Here is a 19826-nt window from a genome sequence, read left to right as displayed (position 1 = left end):
CATCAACACGAGTGACTGTCGGCGAATGTGAGTGCACAAGAGTAGGCATGCGAGTGCATGCCGGTCAGTGGTGCAGTGGACACGAGTATGTATGAGTGTTAGTGTGAGCCGGTTAGTGTGAAGGAATACGAGTATGAGTGAGTACAAAGCCTACGAGAACACCGGCGCATCATTATGAGCGAGCGTCCACTCATCCTACCGACCTTGAGTACTAGATCTAGCCCTGGGATTGTTATCCAGTATCCAGAGCCCTGGCGGGCAGATCTGCCCACCATGACTCAAGCTTTGTCGCTCGACCCGGCGCAATGAGGCATGCACCAAGGTTTGCTGGCGTCATTACTCGAAGGTAGCCATTTTATTCTACTGCGGTTTTACTTTTTTTGCAGATATCACAGCTGCACACTAAGTAGGGAAGCGTTTGGGTGGTGACCTTTCCCTGGTAGTTTCACAGTCGAGATTTCGGGACGTCCGGAGTGCGGTGCGAAAACTTTTCTCGAAGCTAAGGGGTGAAAAATTAATGGAGTTGACACCAGGATGGGAAACATTTTGGCTTGGGCAACATTTCTAAATATCAGAGTTTGCATTAATGAGGGTTTACTGTATCATGTTTGTTTATGCTTAGGTTTGGATCTTTAACAAACAGTATAGACACTATAAATTAATCTGATATAGCCAAACTGTAGCCAAGCAGACATTTTATATTTATGCCATTCAGTCAGTGTCTAGCAGAGTATGTCTTCCCACCTGCCTTTCAGTGTGTGATCAGAAAGTATGTCTTTTTGTACTGGCTCATTTGTAGTTTTGCCATCTTTCCCTAGAGTTAATACAGCGCTCTATGTACACCTGGTGATGTGGTGTTCCTGTATTTATTTACTGTCATGCTGATTGTGCACCACATACGATCACTGGTCAGTTGTTTCTCATTACAAATTCCTGAGTAGAATAGACGTCCAGATGTGAACAGCATTGCATCTATCGGATGATGCAACTAAGGCTTCTTTTTTTTTTTACCAAGGAGGCTCCATAGCCTTTATCAATGAGAAAATACTCAGTATTCAATCTGGTGTTGAAACGTCATTATTCTCGGAGATTTGCATTCAATTAGGAATTTTTTCTATTCGACCCACCACACACATTTCCTATTGTTACTAGAAAACCACGAACTACAACACAGAGATGGATTTAAGCCTGCCTTGCTGCATGTACTTTTACATGATGGACAGATCTTGAAGCTTGCACAAGAAAATGTGTAATTGCTATTTGTAGCCTTTGTGTCCAATAAAAATGTTCAGATGTGGGTGAAGCATTGTCCTGTCTGCTTCCTCTGCTCTTTGTTTGAGCGTGTACTGGTGCACTTCAAGATTTGTCTATTATGAACATGAACTAACTAGCCCAACTTGCCATCTTGTCACTGTTATATAGCACGTCCATGTCCAATAATCTTGCCATGCCACTGCATAAAATGTAACAAATTTGTACTTCTGTACCAACTCGTTTTGCATGTATTATGTCTGTACTTGTGCAACTATAAATTTTCTGGTTCGAAGCAAAGTCGAAGCGAGTAGTAATTAGTGTCGAATAATTTCGAACAGTTCGAATAGTTGTGGAATTCGCACAAAACTTTGAAGTAAGGGCCAGATGTACAAATCTAAGAAAAGTCGGTTCCTTATTTGCAAAAAAAAAAAAAAAAAACAGGCTCATTTTTGGAGTCAACTTATTTTCAAAGTGCTTTTATTCAAATATTTTAATGCCAAAATGCAAGCTTGACATTTCTTACAACTCCAGTGGATCACAAAAATTGTTTACAGACTCTTGCTCACTGTTGTGCTTGATTAAAATTGATTAAAAGTTTTGTGGTTTTTGAGGCTGCAGGAACATTTTGCGTTCTCTCATGAGTTTTCGTGTTACTGTGAAATGCAACCTTGGCTGCAAAAGCTTAACCCATTCCATTCTTCAAGCGCACAGACAAACATGGTAGGCACGTCTACTACTTTTACAGTCCTCAGTCCCCACGTGTCTGATATGGAGTCCAATCATTGATGAGCAGCAAACTTCCCACGACAGTTTGCCGACCCCTGCCATACCTGCCTTGAGTGTTAGGCCTAACCAGTGCCAGGATAGGCCTAACCATTGTTAGGCCTAGCTAGTACGGCCACTACAAATAGTATGTTTGAATAACTGAGCCAGTGTAGAAACCAGTAGGTGACTGCAAACAAATTCTTCCCCAGACAGTTTGCCGACCCCTGCCATACTACCTGCTTGAGTGTTAGACCTAACCAGTGTTAGGCCTAGCTAGTACGGCCGCTACAAATAGTATGTTTGAATAACTGAGCCAATGCAGAAACCAGTAGGCGACTGCAAACGAATTCATTACTTGCATGTGCCTTGGCTATGAGCAGTTGAATGAGACTTGCTCACTAAAACCGAAGCTGACAATGATACATGTTTTAAAATTTACCACAATTTTTGCACGCATAACATGCACCAAAATTTTTTCAACGTTAGCCATAAAATCAGAGCATGGGTTATACGCAAATTTCGACTTGCGGTGTGACTTCATGGCAGCACGAACTAAGGCTCGAGGTATAGTTTCATGGCAGCATAGACTGTGTTGCTGTAAAACCGCCTTTAGAGCAACGTTTTCTACTGTCAGAGTCGCCGACGAGGTGGCAAACAGAACTGCTCACTGAACATACAACGTGGATGATTCATGCATATGCAAATGGAGACTGTTTTGCAAATATTTGGGCATTGCATGCAGTTATTGCTGCGGGTTTACGTGCAAACTTTTCTTTTCGTATGTTCTAATCAGGGGTACAGCTTATATGCGAATACGCATATTCGTTTGTTTCGAATGCTCCGTAAACTTCACATACTGAAATTTGAGTCAAAATGAATATCAAATAGCATAATATTAAATCGCAATTTGAAAATGTTGCTTATTCACACAAGCCTAACATGTCTGCTATGTTCGTGCACTTCCTACAATGCATTTTAACCTTTATGTAACAAACGCCGATAAAGCAAATTATCAGATATAATGAAGCAGATCTAAAACATCAGAGGGTAATGATGAAAAGCCTGTAACTAATATCAGATACAATGGCGGTACATATTTTTATGCTGGATGTAACTTCGCTAGAATGAGGTTCAACGATAACCCCTATTGAGACTGCCAGTATGCTTGAAATTAATAAAACATACATTAACATATGTAGACTAAGACATGGACTGGCCAAGACCGCTGATTCTCAATACACTGACCATTTGGTGGCTGAATGTTACACAAAATAGGTGAAACATTAGTCAGTGTTAGTGAGAAGCAAGAACTCTGGTAGGGAGCTTTTACATGACAAGAGAAAAGATCTCTATTCAAGGTAGTTGTCCTAGCAGTGTCAAATTCTAGGGCAAGTGATAAGATATGCTCACCAAACAGCTTGACGACCTCATCATCTGGTACACTCCGAGGGAAACCTGCAGAACACACACATTTTCACTTTACACAACAGATAAGTGACCTAGTAACGGCATCCTTACTTATCTGATAATAAGTACGTCATATTTTGAGACAGAAAAGCGAGAAGCTTAAGTTTGATCGAATTACACGATGCATACCTGTACCTTCCTTTCCCATATGACACTATTTTATGGTTGCAAATGTGAGCAGCTTCTCTAGCTTTCATGGTGTTTGACGTAATAGTTATGCGGAAACCCGCAAGGTGGAGAGAAGTGATTAATTAAGGGAACACGAGGCATCGACCCAATCGTAGCAATTGCTACAAAGGAAACCCATACGGATTGCGCAAAAGCCTCGCAGTTGATAAAAATTTGCCCTAGTCCAGGACTCTGCTAGCCGCGTGGTTAGCTCAGATGGTAGAGCGGCTGCCCCTGAGAGGCGGTGGTCCCGGGTTCGAGTCCCGGACCAGGACGAATTTTTTCTTCAGCTGAGAGGCTTTTCTCTTGAGGAATACATATGAGCTTCCTTTGTAGCAAATGCTACAATTGGGTGGATGTCTCATTTTCCCATTACTAATTTCAGAGCGTTGCCTGCAATGCATGAAACAAAGTATAGAAACTAAAGGCCTCCCTGCAAAGTACAAAGCCCTCTCAGTGGTTTCCTGTTACCACTGTCTTATGGCAGCTAACTCTGTTCTATGCCTACAGACTTTCTAATTTCATCAGTCATTTAAACCTCCACCATCTTCCACTGAATTCTTCTTCCCTTGGCACACATTTTGTAGGCTGAACAGTCCACCAGCCATCTGTCCAATGCATGAGACAACCGGCCTAAACAACACTTTATCCATTTAAAGGAGTAGTGCAGCATCATCATCGCCATCTATCGTCATCACGTGTCACAACACCGCCACAAATCTTGGAAGCTCAGCTCACGAGTCACGAGTAAAGTAATTATCTAATGATGTGCCTGAACGCCGCAGCTGCCACTCTGCTTAATAATTCACCTTCATCTTCCTGAATAAATGTTGGAAACACGGCATGCCTCGTTGGCCGTTGTCCTAAAGCAGTACTGACATGACATTCTCAGCTTGTCATTTTTTTTTTATGGTGGTTGAATGTTCAGGTCCTCTAAACCCTTGAGAAAAACTGTCAAATGTCAGAGCGCCCTAAATAATTTACTACAATACTCGCTTCTACGAACCGATTTTCATTTAGCACCCAGCAGGTTATGACATCACGTCATGACACAGTGGTTCACTTTGTTCCTGCAATCACTACGACTGACAGACACATGTGCAGTCGGGAGAAAAGGACATTTCTTTTACTTTTTCTTTTACTTTTTATTTTACGTTTTTACTGCAATAACAATTGTTAGAACACTCGAGGTGTATTTGCCATTGGCGTCGGTGCCCTGTGCTGCTGTTGATGATGCATGCACAGTCCATGCGTGGAGAATTAGAAGGCCTCCAGAGACGCAAAGTGCGTTTGTGTCCAAAAGTGACAAAGTCAAGCGGACACGTTGTCACGCTATGCTCACTCGGCTCTGCCAGGACCAGGGTGTTCTGGCTTCCACTGCTCTTGTGAGCAACGTTTGCATACACATTAACCAAACAAAAATAACACGTTTGTCACGCGAAGTAAATAAATACTGCATGTTTTTTCCCCTTTCATCACACTCTCTCCGAGTTTCGTTTTTGACAGGTAAGTGGGCGATCTCATGCTATCTTGGTTAAGCAGTGCTGCCGTTTAGTATGTGCTTTTTCCCAAGCTCCGGCCAACTATGGTTCAACGAGGTTTCACTATACTTAGTTGGCGAGGAACATGGACAGGTATGCACAAAGCGACATGCTAATTACCCGACAATGGCAAATGAGTGGCTATAGACTAACCAGCCAAAAAAGCATGCTATATTTCTCACTCAAACACACACGCAGACAAGATTTATTTGCGAGCAGGAAGCAAAAAATCTGCGATTTTCACTTGCCGCCGTGGTGGCCTTGAAGCGACAACGGCATCCTCAAAAAAAGTAAGGCTGCGAGTCAGTTTCTTCAGGTCCCACTTCTCTGTAAATGCCCTCGTGACGGTGCAACAGTCACATTGGATACGGAAGGGCCAGCATCCATGGCGTCATCAATGACGACGACATGGAAGCGCCAGAAGCTATTGGAGCGGGAAACACATCATGGCTACCATGTTTTGACGTTACTATCGGCGGTGACTGCAGTGCTTGAAAGGCCCGTGTGCTGCAATTTTGCTATCTATGGTCTGTGGGCACAACATTTCACCAATTGCATGCTCATACACACTGAAAAATGAAGTAAATACTATGCACTAATCGTTTGGCATGCGTTAAGCGACTGCGGCTTAAGCAGTCAGCCAATACATTAGGTTCAATGGCAACAGGAGAGGGGATTCATCGTGACTGCACTTAAACCAGAATTACTTATTATGCGGGTGTGTATTAACGAGGTTTTACTGTAGTCTACTTCCAGCCTACACCCGCCGTGGTTGTTCAGTGGCTCTGGTGTTAGGCTGCTGAGCATGAGGTCGCGGGATCGAATCCCGGCCACGGTGGCCGCATTTCGATGGGGGCAAAATGCGAAAACACCCGTGTGCTTAGATTTAGGTGCACGTTAAAGAACCCCAGGTGGTCGAAATTTCTGGAGTCCTCCACTACGGCGTGCCTCATAATCAGAAAGTGGTTTTGGCACGTGAAACCCCATAATTTAATTTTTTTTTATCCAGCCTACCTCCTTGTCGCTTCTCCTTTCACTGTAAATGAGCTACATATGATCCGTTATTAAAATACTAGAAGTGAACCTGATACTCAGCTTGTCGCACGCAGATGTGTTGCGATGCAACTCGTTCAAGTAAATACAGTCGCCGACTAATTTTTCAGACTCCTAAAATTCGGACATGCTCGATTATTCGGTCTGCATTGTGGCACCGCAATTCTCCCTATAGACCATAATTTATAACAACTGCCGAAAGTTCGGACACCTTGCTACCTCTCGTCTGATTTTTCGGACACTCCTTGAGCCCGTCCCACAGCAAGTCTTCGGCACCTCAGGTTAGCCCGGCTGCACACACGCCACACGCTCGTGCACTTTCGTCGTTGCCCCCATAGGACCCCTAGCGCCACCTCGCGGAAGGCGCGGTCAACATATGAAGCTCTCCCATGGCGTTACGGAGAAGTTTCATGACCATAAAAGCGTTAAGAGACTCTGACAGGACTAAAGAACTGACCTTTGAATGATGGGTCATCATACACGACTGTGCAAAGTCCGTAGGAAAAGCCAGGTGACAGAAGAGACTTGATGACATTTGCATACCTGCAAAAGTCGACAAAAAAAGTAAGTGCACAGTGCAACCCTTCTTTTTTTAAGCTCTGGCCTCATTTTCTAGTACAAACTTCACAGCAAGAACTTTAAAACAAACATGCATACTGCACATGCAAATGTTCTCCATTAACAAACCTCCAACAGGGATGGAATACCTGCGATGCCCGATAATGTGTGGCATCTTGCTACCCTTAGCTTATGTCGAATGAAACAGGATCACTGAAGCACTCGCTGCAGCAAACCAAACCTCAAAACACACAAAGCCAGTGAATAACCTCACGGTGAGACTGAAATTAGTCCTTTTTAACTCCAACTCCACATACACTCCATTTAATGATCCCGCGAAGTATAACGAAAGCTATGGTGCATGTCAGCCAATCAGAATAGGAAACCAGGAATAACATTCCTCCGCTGTCCAATGTTGATCACCCGTTGCACAATGTCGACTGAATAAAAGCTTCTCCAGGGTATCGGTGGTGCAGAATGGACAAGCCAGTTTACCTTCTCTGAAGCACACAGTCAGCTCTCACTGCCGATTGGCTGACATGTGCCCTAGCTTCCAGTTCATTGCAGAGTGTAAGTAAGAGTACACTCGACTGGTTCCAAAACTACGGCAGTGATGCATGGCAGCCAAAGCAAGCACGTCAGGCGCACGATCTACTGTCTATAAAACCTGAATCCATTGTCATCGCCTACTCATGATGTACACCTCTTCCTGCAGTCCCTAATTATCCCTGTCTTGTGCCAGCTGACACCATCCTATGCCCTAGAATTGTCTAGTTTTATCAGACCCCCTAGTTGTCTGCCGTCCTCGACTGCGCTTCCCATTCTGTGACTTTAATGCAACACCGGTCATCCGCACCACATATTACAGGGCCCGCATAACTCAATTTTTTCCCTTTATGTCACCTAGAAAACCAGCTAATTGAAGTTTGCTCTCTAAACCATACTGATGTCTCCTGTCTCTTAACCTTATGCTTATTGTTTTTTGTTCACTGAGTATATGCCAAATCCAAATGTTTCTACTTCATACTGCCTTTACACTTTGATTGCCAATGACTGGAATATTGTATTCATACACTCGCACAAATATGGCTAATGGTGCTCAGCAATCTTTGTGCAACTGCATAAATATGGTTTTGACAAGTTCTGTCTGCAAGGTGCTGCACTCGTGCTCCTGATATCCATATAAGCAGTACAGCCAACAAAACGATTCAGTGATGCACAGATGGGCCAACACTTGGGTAGAGACCATTGCAATCTAAGGCACGACAATCCACATGTTGCTTGTGTTGTTGGAATTGCTTAAACCTTACCAGTTTCCTGTAGAAAAAATTATAATTTATCGAGTCCTTTGACAGTACACATACTTTCATCAGGTCAGCTCAAGCTTGTTTGATCACTGCTTGACCATGTATTAATAACTCATAAAAAGTTGGCGAGTTTCTTTGTCACACTAATATTTATTTCAACTCACTTGCATCAAAAGGCTCAGAGCAGTGACAACTCCCTGCCTCCATCACTGCCATCTCCAAGTATAATTCAATACAGCCACTAATACCCATACATGTCCTTGTCTTTCTCTGTAAAGCCTTCAGGCAAGCTAAATTATGAAAATAAGCTAATTATTTAATTATTGAGATGGGTCTGCACTGACCATCGCAAGCCTGGATGACTATCACAACATGCTGCAGATGAAGAATTCTTAGGTCAATGTTTCTACGCACTCCAACTTATAGTAACACCCATAACATCCACTCGATCAAGGGAACTGGTTTTTGTTAGTCACGACCATATGTAGCCAACAAATAAGGAAGCTAAGGAAAGCATACGAGAAATTATTTGTTGCTTTTAATTGAACTGTGGAAATTATAAGCTAAAGGCAAACGAAACTGGACAAAAAATTTCACTGATTACGATACTCCCCAACGCAAAATTTGAGTGCTGCTCTATATACGTTTTCATTTCACAATGTACTGGCTGGCGCGGACAATCTGTCTCACGTGGCACGTTGCAAACAGACCGAAGTGTGGCACGACTTCCTCACTAATCGGGAGATTGCAAGAGGCAGCGCACGGGCACAATTCACAGCAGCCGCCACAGACAGACCTCCACTCACGCAATGCGTTGCTTCCATATATGGTGTCCGTGGACGCGCTCACTGCATGCTACTCTGGTGCCATCTCATAGCGGCCATCGCCGCAGAGCCGGCCTTGCCACGGCACTGCACTTTTCTTCTCACGCTTTCGCCATACCTTCCTCCTCCGCTTTCTGCCTCACAGTCCCGCTGCGCCCTCCTCCTCCACTTTCCTCCTCGCTATCACCATCTTTCATCCCTCACCGCACTCCACGTTCACTCTCGTTTTTCGCTGTGCTCGTTTGCTCGGTTACGCCGAGGAACGCCAACGCTCAATGCAGGAACGGCCGCCTGAGAGCTGCACTCTAAGAAACAACTTGTCGGTGAGAGCTGTATCCACTACTCCGACTGTCATGAATGGATGCAGTGTCCATCTTCAGAGACGTTCCCAGTTTTGACACTAGTGACAGTGCTTTCATTCAACTTTTATTTTTTGTTTAATCACAGTCGCGAAGGCACAATGATGATCATTTCCCAATGCAGATGATCCACAGCTGGACAGGTTCGGTGACCCGCATGGCATTAAGACCTGGTAGCAAATTCATCGCAACAATGACACAGCAATGATTATTTCTTGTTACAGACATATGGTTGAGGCCAGGGAGCCACTGGACAGCTGTCACATGGCATGACTAGATTTCAGTCACATCAGCGACAACAGCTTTCAACGTCAATTTAAACCTTTCATAGGACACAACTGCATGACACAATTGTGCAGACACAAAGTGCACATATTACTCAGAGTATAAGTTACAAATTATCAGAATGCAATGGTGTGATAACCACGGGAAGACAATGCAGCTATTCTAAACTGCCAAAAAAAGAGGGCAAATACAGTAAAAAAAACAACCAATCATATTATGAAGTGGAGATTAACCCAATAATTGTGCAAAAGGAATCTCTGTTGCCTCAGACTTACCTTGGACGCTCGTCATCGTTGACAGCTACGAGGGCACCCCTGTCCCAAACAATGTCCATTGTTCCAGCGCAGTCTCTGCAGTAAAACACGGTGCACTATTAAAGCCATAGTATTGCCAGGATCGGGCAGTTGGTATACAGCTTGAACCCTAGCAAAATAACATGAGCACAATTTTTTTAACTCTTCAAATTAGAAACAGGAAGTGTGCACGCACGTCTAATAGTCTATAACAGCAATGACAGAAGCCAAGTATCCAGGGGACCCTGGAGCATTCCTTCTTTTCAATATGATAACCTCATCAGCTGATAGACATTGCTCTCTTCAGTATCGGGGCCAGACATGATTCTTCTGCATGCAGCTGACAGCGCAAAACTTGGCTCACAAGGCCCACTTGCCCCTTCCTTGGACTTCGAGAAATCCCTGCTACCAATCATGCTTACAGCAATGCACTGATAAACACTGCTATTGGCAGGATTTCCTTACATCTCGCAACTAAGCAATGCCTCCGGCCAGACAGAAAATTAACCAATTCAAGAACTGCCAAGGAGATAGTGATGTCTGATTGCGGGAAACAAAACAACTCCACCAATGTGCTCCAAGGTCAGGCGACATAACACAATGATCTTACAGGCAATGCCCATAACAAAATAGAGTGCAATGATGCACAGTGCATTACAATTATCGCATCGCATAAGTACAATGGCGCAGGTTCACGCACAGTCAGTAAGGACAAAGAAAAGATGGAGGAGGCCTAAAACCGTGCAGAGAGTAGTATTTGACTGATGGAGTCCAAAGATATGAGAAGCATTAAAAGTTATTATGGCTATATTGAAAGAGCATTAGTTTTTGTAGTTGTGCACTAATGTGCGGAAACCAGGAGCATACTATAACAAGATAACATCCCAGTTATGCAAAAAAAGCTTTCTGGACACTTAGTTAACAAAGCCTTCTAAGGTTAAAGTAGATGACGAAACGACTAAGAATTCTGTAGTTGTCAACAATCTATTTCTCAACCCTCAAAGGCCACAGTATAGAGTTGTGTGTCTTTCTCTTAAGATCATAGAAATATGATGTTGCTCTTACTGCTGCTTTGTTCTTGCTAAAATATGTCAGAAGGGTCACATTTTTATGTCCTGATCATTCAATGTAACACTTGGCGCAATTACTTGCCTGGTTTTAAAGCAAAAAAAATGCAAAGTTGTCTTCATGTACAGGAAAGCCTTAGCTGCTGCCAAGGTAGCACTAGCTCAAATTTGTGTTGCCGCTTGTCAGCAGCAGCAGAGAGCAGCCGAACCGGGAGGGCTGCCACATGTTCCAAAGGAGTGAGCAACAACTAACCTATATTACTAACCAGCAAGCTATTAGAATGCATCATCTACTCACACCTAGTTAACTTTGTGAAAGCCAACTCATTTTTCAGGCCAGGTCGGCATGGCTTAAGAAAATCACTCCCTTGTGAAATGCCAGTTTGTTTTACAAATGATCTTTCCTCTACTTATGACAATGGAGACCTCACTGACTACACGTTTCTCTATTTTCCCAAAGCATTTGTCCTTGCTGGTCACCAACTACTTCGTTTAAACTAAGTAAATTAAACATCAACCATTATAGCTGGATTTAAAATTTTCTGGATCAGAGAACAAAATATGTAACCACTAATGAATGAAATTCCTCTCCTTGTTCATTTCACTTTGGGGTTTTATTCTTGGGCCCCTTCTCTTTCTAATTTGTGTTAACAACTTGCTTAACATTTTTCAGCCACCTATTAGATTATATGATGATGATTTTGTAATTAACCATGTAATGTCCTCTGACTCAGAATCTTCTGTACTTCAGTCTGACCTTAACACGGTCACTAACTGGTGCAGTGTTAGGCAATTGTTTTTTAACCCTAAAGAATGTAAATCGATGAGAATATCTTGCAAAGCACCTTCTCCTAGTCTTCCTCTTTATAACACTGGTGGTTCTGAGCTATATGAAGTAACTTGGCATAAATATCCAGGAACGCACATAAATTCTAATATTTCCCGGCAAACTCGCATTAATTACGCGGTCAATAATGCTAACAGAATGTTAAGTTGCTTACATCACAACTTCGCAAGAGCACCATCACCACTAAAGCTAACACTGCATAAAAGATTTGTATGCTCCAAGCTCGAACATGCGCACGTGGTGCGGGATCCAAATGACAAGTATTTTATTATTCAAACTGAATCTGTGCATAACCATATCTAATTACCCAAGGCTTTCAAGTGTGCTGTCCATAGAAAGCATCTTTACACCTTCCTAACCACCTCTTATGCAGGAAAATGTTCTATTTATTGTTATTTTATAAAATCTTTGATAATGAAGGACCGGAACTACTTTGTGAGCCCTCTAATGTCCTAGTAGGCGCTCTCTCTTTGTAGAACTAGTTTGTTTATTCATTTATCCTGAAGACGGTGACTAATTGGAGCCACTTCCCTACCTCCACCGCCAACGTCATTAACATTTCCGTATTTAAAGCAGTCATCAATGACTGTTGTATGCTGCAGCTACTTCATCACGTAACAGTGTACTTTTGATCTTTTGTTGCCATTCCCTTCTGTAGTGCCTACGGGCACTGAAAGTATTGGAATAAACATAATAAAACCGTCACTGTTTGTCAGCGCCCAGTGAAATGAGTACGGTTAGTTTTAGCATGACATGTACTGTCTGTTCCACCCAGACCAGTGCGTGCACGCAGATATTCAGCGGGAAAGCTAGCATGCGTGTGTGTAATGCTCATGCCAGCAGTGGTAGGCAGAACACTGCCTTGGCTACGCTGCCGAGCTGACTGAGGGGAGGGTGAGGGTGCGTCTACTTGGCTTCATGACTTTTCCAACCAGATGCACTGTGCGTCGCTTGCATCTCTGAAAACCTTTTAAACCCCTGCGCGTGAGCTGTGCGTGTGACTTCGACACCATGAAGGCACGAGGGTGCCAATGAACCTCGAGTGTCCGTTCAATCTCTATAGCAATAAAATCAGAAAATCTTCGCGCCTCAGCTCACTGGGGAAGAACTCACCTGTTGAATTCGAATATGCTGCAGACAAATATCTGCAAACGGTGGTCAAGAGTCTGCAATGATCAGAAAGGGAGACACAGAAACTTATTTCGCTGAAAGAGAAAGGTGTAAATGGAAATCATAGTGATATCGCTGCTCGAAACTTGCAGTCCCGTTTGGCCAGGGTAAAATTCTAAAATTGGCTACTAAAAACCGAGAATAAATGCGATAGCTGCAACAAAAGTTCCCAAGCCAAATTGCTTGTGGCTGGTAAGCACAAAAAGCTGTATGACGGAGTTCCCTTCGCCAGGGTTCCCCAATCTTTATAGTGCATGGGCCTTGAGAAGCCTAAGGTCAGTGACTACCAAATAATTGCCATGGCAGGTACGCCACTGTCCAAATCAAGAAGAACTTGTACAAACGCACCGGCCAATCAGATTCCCTCATTTCAGTGACGTCACAGTACAGGCCAACTTTTTTTCAATATCAGCTCCTTTTGGAAATTTTTGCAGAACCCATAGGCACACATGGAACGTGCAGTGCTGCTTTGTAGGCAGAGCTTATGCTTAATTTCTACGCTGGTACCGAGTATAAATGTTTAGCTACCCTCAGACTAATGTACTTAGCCAAAGACTGCAAAAGTGTGCACCTGACTGAAAACTGTACAACACCCCAATTAGAGTTTACAACATATGTTAGGGCCAATGTGAATTCAAATACAAGTATCATGCAATGGTGAAACTGGCTACATTTCAAGAAACACGTCACGCAGCATGACGAGTATGACGTCTGGAAATGATGCGTGCCTCTAGCGCTTTTGCCAAAGAAGCGGAAACAACAGGCCATGAGACTGGATTAAGTGTACTCACTAAAGACAAGGAACGAACATATTTTCTGCGTCTGGCACCACTATACACTGAAACCACAAGAAACAAGTGAACCCTTTGAGGGTCGACTTTTTCTTTTTTTGCCACAGGCAACCGCCCAGGGTCGATTTATTTATTGCAGATTCCAATTCTTCTGAAGGACCAATTTCAAAAAAAAAAAGAAATTTACCGTAATTTTTCTAGGGTGACCGTAAAGTGAGAAAAATATATTTTGCATTGGTATATATGTACTGTTTATTCATGAATGACAACAATAAAAAAAGGAAATAGACTTATAAGAATTAAAAATTTTATGCACTGTTATACACATAAGGCTTAGAAAATGCACACACGAGAATATTTTGCAAGTGTCAAATGTTCCTGCTCTTACACTAATATTTATGTCCATAGCGTAATCGAACTGCGTAGGTGAGCGCACTCAAGAAAACTGTGTGCTTGTGTGCCCGTCAAAAAAGCAAAATGTGGGACAAACTTCCGCTAATCTTCATCTTATCGCCAACCAGAGGCAATTAGTTCTAGAGTCTCCAAAAAAAAAAGGGAAGAAGAGGAAACGCATGCACGGCGGCATCCTTCCTATGCGCATCTCTGTGAGCACTAAATCAGCGAGAAACAGGCGGTCGCCTTTTGAGCGATTAGTAAAGTAATAGCCATCAGTTTTGCAAGCACAAGAAGCCAAAACCGCCCGTGGAACAAAACCCAAACTGCCACCCGCCCGTGTGCGCCAATGCACAAGCGGTAGTATATAGACGCACCAGAGCAAACTAGCTCTAAAACAAACCGTGCAACGAAAACCGAGAAAGGGAGGCGCGAGAAAAAGACTCCCTGTATTCCCACATAATGGCAGCACATGCCAGAAAAGAAAAAGTTGGAAAATTGGCACGCGTTTTAAATGTACAGACGGCGCCGTAAATGTACGGCATCGAGCAGTTCAGACTTGTTCACGGTGCCGTATATTCATGTCACTGACCCTCAGAGGGTTAAATAGAAATGATAGGACACTTCCTAAAATACATGCACACTGCCTGCTTCATGTAGAGGCATGTTTGAAACTGCTGCACTCTAAGGCGAGATGAGGCAGTTCAAAAAAGCTTTCTTATTTTTTAAACAATTTGAATAAAATTTGCACAGTGAATCTATTTTCACCAGCTGACCTCAAAAATTTATTAATTTTTTTCTATGATAAATATTTTTATGATATCCAAAACAGGATCCCCTTTAAGGCCTAATTAGTTAACAGCAACTTGTATGGCAATGTACAGCACATGGAATCAATGCTGAATGTTCATAGTGTGTTGTAAGCTGTAAATTAGTGTTTTAGGCCATTTTAAAGGGAAGTTATAGGTTGTCAACCTTAGTCGCAACAAATTCCCAACCCAATACTTTCCTGTTAACAAAGTGGGCATTTTTTATGACTAAGTTTGACAACATATAACATTCCTCAGGAATGGGCCTAAAACAACGACGTATAGCTTACGACACGCTATTGTTACGTTTCGCCTACAACGCGCGGTATAGCCGGCGCGGATGCAACGGACGCCGGAGCTTCGTTCAAAGCGGCGGACATTTTGGCCCGTTCGGAGCTCCCGCAGTCTCCCCGCCAAGCGCGTCCAGGCGTGTTTCAGTGCCACGTGTCTTCGTGTGTGCGTGTGTGTGTGTGTGCCCACGCTTGTCAAAGCGCGGCAGCCGGGGAGAGGAGCTCCCCAAGTGTGAAGCGAGGAGGTCTGTCCGGCGCCCGGCCGGCGGTTGAGTCACTACACTCGTCTCAACATGTATCTCAGCTCGTCCGTACCCGCCGTCACGTGGTCTCGTCACGAGGTCTTCCTTCTTGCCCTCAACTGCGAAAGTATAAGAGCAGCTGCCCCCGGACGCCAAGAGAGAGGCTCCGATTTCTTCTGTTGAGTTACGTGCTCTCCCGTCTCTCCACTTCGGTCGACCTGACCGCCCGCTCTTTTGCGATGTTAGAATAAACAAGTTGTTCTGTTACCAGTCGACTCATGCTTTGCCGGGACCTTCGGATGCTTCCAGTGCCCCAGGCCGCCAGGCCAACGCTACCCTTGGGGCTTGCGACCCATTTGCAACAACGGGCGTCAGCGCTGAGTTTGCAACAACTCGTGCCAGCGGTGCGATTCACAACAACCGGTGGCATCGGTGAGATTCAAACAACTGGCTGGTAGCGGTGAGATCGCGACAACGGAGGCCAGCAGCGAAGATATGCGGTTGACTGTATGCTGAGCAGCAAAACGGCCATCCGGGAGCAGTGCAACGAGCCCTGTGTGATGACTGGTTGCCTGCAGCGGAACGACTGCGCTGAATTCTTGGCTGCGAGGTTTGGTGAGTGCGGGACTTTCTTCTACTGAGTTTTGCCAGGCTTTTGTTAGTGTCAGAAACAGAGCTGGTAATTGTGGTTGTCGTTGCTGCCGGGTTAGTTTGCGGCAAGACAATAGTAGGCAGTAGAGAAAGCAGCATTCAGAGCAGCCATGGATTTGAAGTCGTTGCGCAAACCGAAATTGCTGGAGCTTGCAAGAGAGTTGGGTCTGGATGTCTCAGACAAACTCAGAAAACCGGAACTGCTAAGGGCTATTCTTGAGTTAGAAGCTGAGGATGACGAGCTGTCGGAATGCCTTGAGACCATTGAGGAGCGGGCAAAAAGACAGGAGCGCGAACTTCAAGAGCAAAAAGAGAAACAGGAGCGCGAACGAAAAGAACAAAAAGAAAAAGAAGAGCGCGACCGTCAACACGCTTTGGAAATGAAGCGTCTCGAGGTAGAGATGGAACGCGCTCGTAATGGAAGTCAGGCACACGGTGCAGGAGAACGAGTATCGTTCAAAATGACTGACCTGATGCGGCCGTTTAAGCTTGGAGAGGACATTGGTTTGTTCCTGGTTAACTTTGAGCGAACGTGCGAGAAGCAGGGGTTCTCTCGGGAAACGTGGCCACAGCGCTTGCTCACTTTGCTACCCGGCGAGGCGGCCGACGTAGTCGCTCGCTTGCAGAGAGAGGAGGCCGAGGATTTCGACAAAGTGAAATCGAGTCTGCTAAAAAAGTACAGGCTGTCAGCGGAGGCGTTCCGTCGGAAGTTTCGGGAAAATGAGAAAGGCAAAAGTGAGTCATATACAGAGTTTGCCTACAGGCTAATGTCAAACATGCAGGAGTGGCTCAAAGAAGAGAAAGCGTTTGGTGACCACGAGAAAGTTCTGCAGTGTTTCAGGCTAGAAAAGTTTTATAGTCGGTTACCTGAGAACGTGCGGTACTGGGTCTTGGATAGGCCAGACGTTAGTACGGTGGCTAGAGCCGCCGAGCTAGCCGAGGAGTTTGTGACGCGTCGGGCTCGCGGAGCTAAGGACGGTCAAAAGGGTGAATTTGGCTCCAAGTTTGAGAGGCCGAAGTTCACGCCCATGAGAGCAAAGGGGGACACACGTAGTGCGGATGCGAGTGAAAGCAGTCCGACCGAACGTAAGGAGACGGCGGCAACCGAAGCCGAACGCAGAAAGAGGTTCGAGACGAGGCAAGCGCGCGTGTGTTATACGTGCCAGAAGCCGGGTCACTTTTCGGCGCAGTGTCCAGAAACAAAAACAAAAGTCGTGTTTTTGTCATTATGCAGCACTGACGAGAACATGAAGCTTCTCGAGCCTTACATGCGAGACCTCCTCGTGAACGGGAAAGAGTGCCGAGTGCTTCGCGATTCCGCAGCTACGATGGATGTAGTTCACCCCTCTTACGTAGAACCCGATATGTTCACGGGCGAGTGCGCATGGATCAAGCAAGCCGTGGAAGCTCATAGCGTGTGTCTGCCCGTAGCAAAAGTGCTCATTGAAGGACCTTTCGGAGCGCTTGAGACGGAGGCCGCAGTGTCATCTATGCTGCCCCCCCAGTACCCGTACCTATTTTCGAACAGGTCCGATCACCTCCTGCGCGAGAAGGGGCTTTTGTTTCGTGAGGCTAGCGTTCAGGCCTTAACCAGATCGAAGGTTCGGGAGCTCGCTGCAAAGGCAGTAGTTGCGGGGCCGACGTTGTCGAACAATGAGAAAGAGTCAGAAGCGCAGCAAGCTGATATTCAGAGCACGCCCGAACTGAATAAAATTGAGCCTGTAGCGTTGAAGGCACCAGATACTGGAGAGGAAATGCCCGACACGGGAAAGTTAGAAGAGCTATCTGCAGATTTGCTCATCGCGCCTACGTCAGATGGACTTAATAGGTTGCTAAAAGTCAGCCGGTCGGCTTTGATAGCCGAGCAAAAGAAGGATGGCAGCCTAGAAAACATCCGCTACATTGTCAAGGAAGGTATCGCCAAGAAAAATGCTCGCTTTGTGGAAAGAGGTGGGGTCCTGTACCGGAAGTATCTAGACCGCAGAGGAGTGGAGTTCGATCAGCTGATCGTGCCTCAATGCTATCGTCAGGATCTGCTGCGCTTGTCGCATGGGGGTTCGTGGTCCGGACACCTAGGAGTTAAGAAAACTAAGGACCGTCTCTTGCAAGAGTACTATTGGCCAGGGTGTTTTCGGGACGCAGACCACTTTGTGAAGACATGCGACACCTGTCAGCGGGTGGGCAAACCAGGGGACAAATCGAGGGCGCCGTTGAAGTTGGTACCTATCATTACGGAGCCTTTTAGACGGCTCGTTATTGATACAGTGGGACCTCTGCCGGTAACAGCCACGGGGTACAGACACATTTTGACTGTGATCTGCCCAGCGACAAAGTTCCCTGAAGCAGTGCCGCTTAAAGAACTCAGCTTTGTTGAGATAGTCAATGCACTACTGTCCATATTTGCGCGAGTTGGTTTTCCTGCGGAAATCCAATCAGATCAGGGCACAGTGTTTACTAGCCCTTTGACGACAGCCTTTCTCGAAAGGTGTGGGGTAAAGCTGTTAGACAGCTCAGTGTACCACCCACAGTCGAATTCCGTTGAGAAGCTCCACTCCGTCATGAAGCGCGTGTGGAGAGCATTGTGGTTTGAACAACAAACTGACTGGGAGCTGTGTCTGCCTGGGGTGACGTTGGCATTAAAGACCGCGCCGCATGCGGCTACGGGGTTTTCGCCAGCTGAGCTAGTGTACGGTCGCTCGCTGCGTTCTCCGCTTCGCATGCTTCGAGACGGATCACTGCCCTCTCCAATGGCTGCAGACTATCTCTTCCACAAATGGCCGCCTCCTGCGCTGGAGCCTCGCTTTGCAACAACATTCCTTTGAGGTGCGTTACAAAAAGGGGAGTCTCAACGGTAACGCCGATGGCTTAAGTCGAAGCCCCTAACGTGGGAATCAGCCTCAAAATTGTTTGGTACTGATGTTTTTCTTCCTGAGGCAGGATTTTTAACATATTGCTTTTGTGTAGTGTTTCAAAGTGATGACGTGCTTTCTAGTGCAATTTTCCGATTTGTGGACGCGTTCTGAGTGCTGCTAAACTACTGTAAGGAACTAGGCAGTAGTATAAAAGGGGAAAGAGCCTGGCAGGGCTTAGTGAGGGTTGTGCCGTGCTTGCTGACTGAGCGGTTGACTTTCGGCGTAGTTCTAACGCTTGCCGGGAACGAGAACAAAAATGTCAACTCTCCCGAAGTCACATTGCAGTGTCCTGTGTGAACCTGAACGAGAGAACGAGGCCTTCTCCGTGCGCTGCGCTCAAGAAACGCCGACGGACGCCCGACTTCGGTTATGAGCATCATCGAGCGACATCCCTCCGGACAGCGGATGCAGTCCCCTGACCATCGGGATCTCCTTCCCCCGGCGGGGCGGTCTGTTACGTTTCGCCTACAACGCGCGGTATAGCCGGCGCGGATGCAACGGACGCCGGAGCTTCGTTCAAAGCGGCGGACATTTTGGCCCGTTCGGAGCTCCCGCAGTCTCCCCGCCAAGCGCGTCCAGGCGTGTTTCAGTGCCACGTGTCTTCGTGTGTGCGTGTGTGTGTGTGTGCCCACGCTTGTCAAAGCGCGGCAGCCGGGGAGAGGAGCTCCCCAAGTGTGAAGCGAGGAGGTCTGTCCGGCGCCCGGCCGGTGGTTGAGTCACTACACTCGTCTCAACATGTATCTCAGCTCGTCCGTACCCGCCGTCACGTGGTCTCGTCAC

General features: G+C 45.6%; 1 protein-coding gene across 1 annotated transcript in view; it reads right to left on the bottom strand.

Moving 5' to 3' along the window:
- The window catches only part of LOC126528316 (thiopurine S-methyltransferase-like), a 50357-nt gene that overhangs the window by 10901 nt on the left and 19630 nt on the right, over positions 1-19826 (bottom strand). The window contains exons 5-8 of the mRNA XM_050176197.3: positions 12902-12954; positions 9857-9931; positions 6706-6791; positions 3430-3474 (exon numbers count right to left, since the gene is read on the bottom strand). Of these exons, the coding sequence (XP_050032154.1) occupies positions 3430-3474; positions 6706-6791; positions 9857-9931; positions 12902-12954 (259 nt within the window). The remainder of the gene's footprint in view (positions 1-3429; positions 3475-6705; positions 6792-9856; positions 9932-12901; positions 12955-19826) is intronic.

The sequence above is a fragment of the Dermacentor andersoni genome, chromosome 9 (genome assembly GCF_023375885.2).
Source record: "Dermacentor andersoni chromosome 9, qqDerAnde1_hic_scaffold, whole genome shotgun sequence".
Taxonomy (NCBI): Eukaryota; Metazoa; Arthropoda; class Arachnida; order Ixodida; family Ixodidae; genus Dermacentor; species Dermacentor andersoni.
Note: the sequence above shows the minus strand (reverse complement) of the source record. Positions and strands in the feature narration are given on the sequence as shown.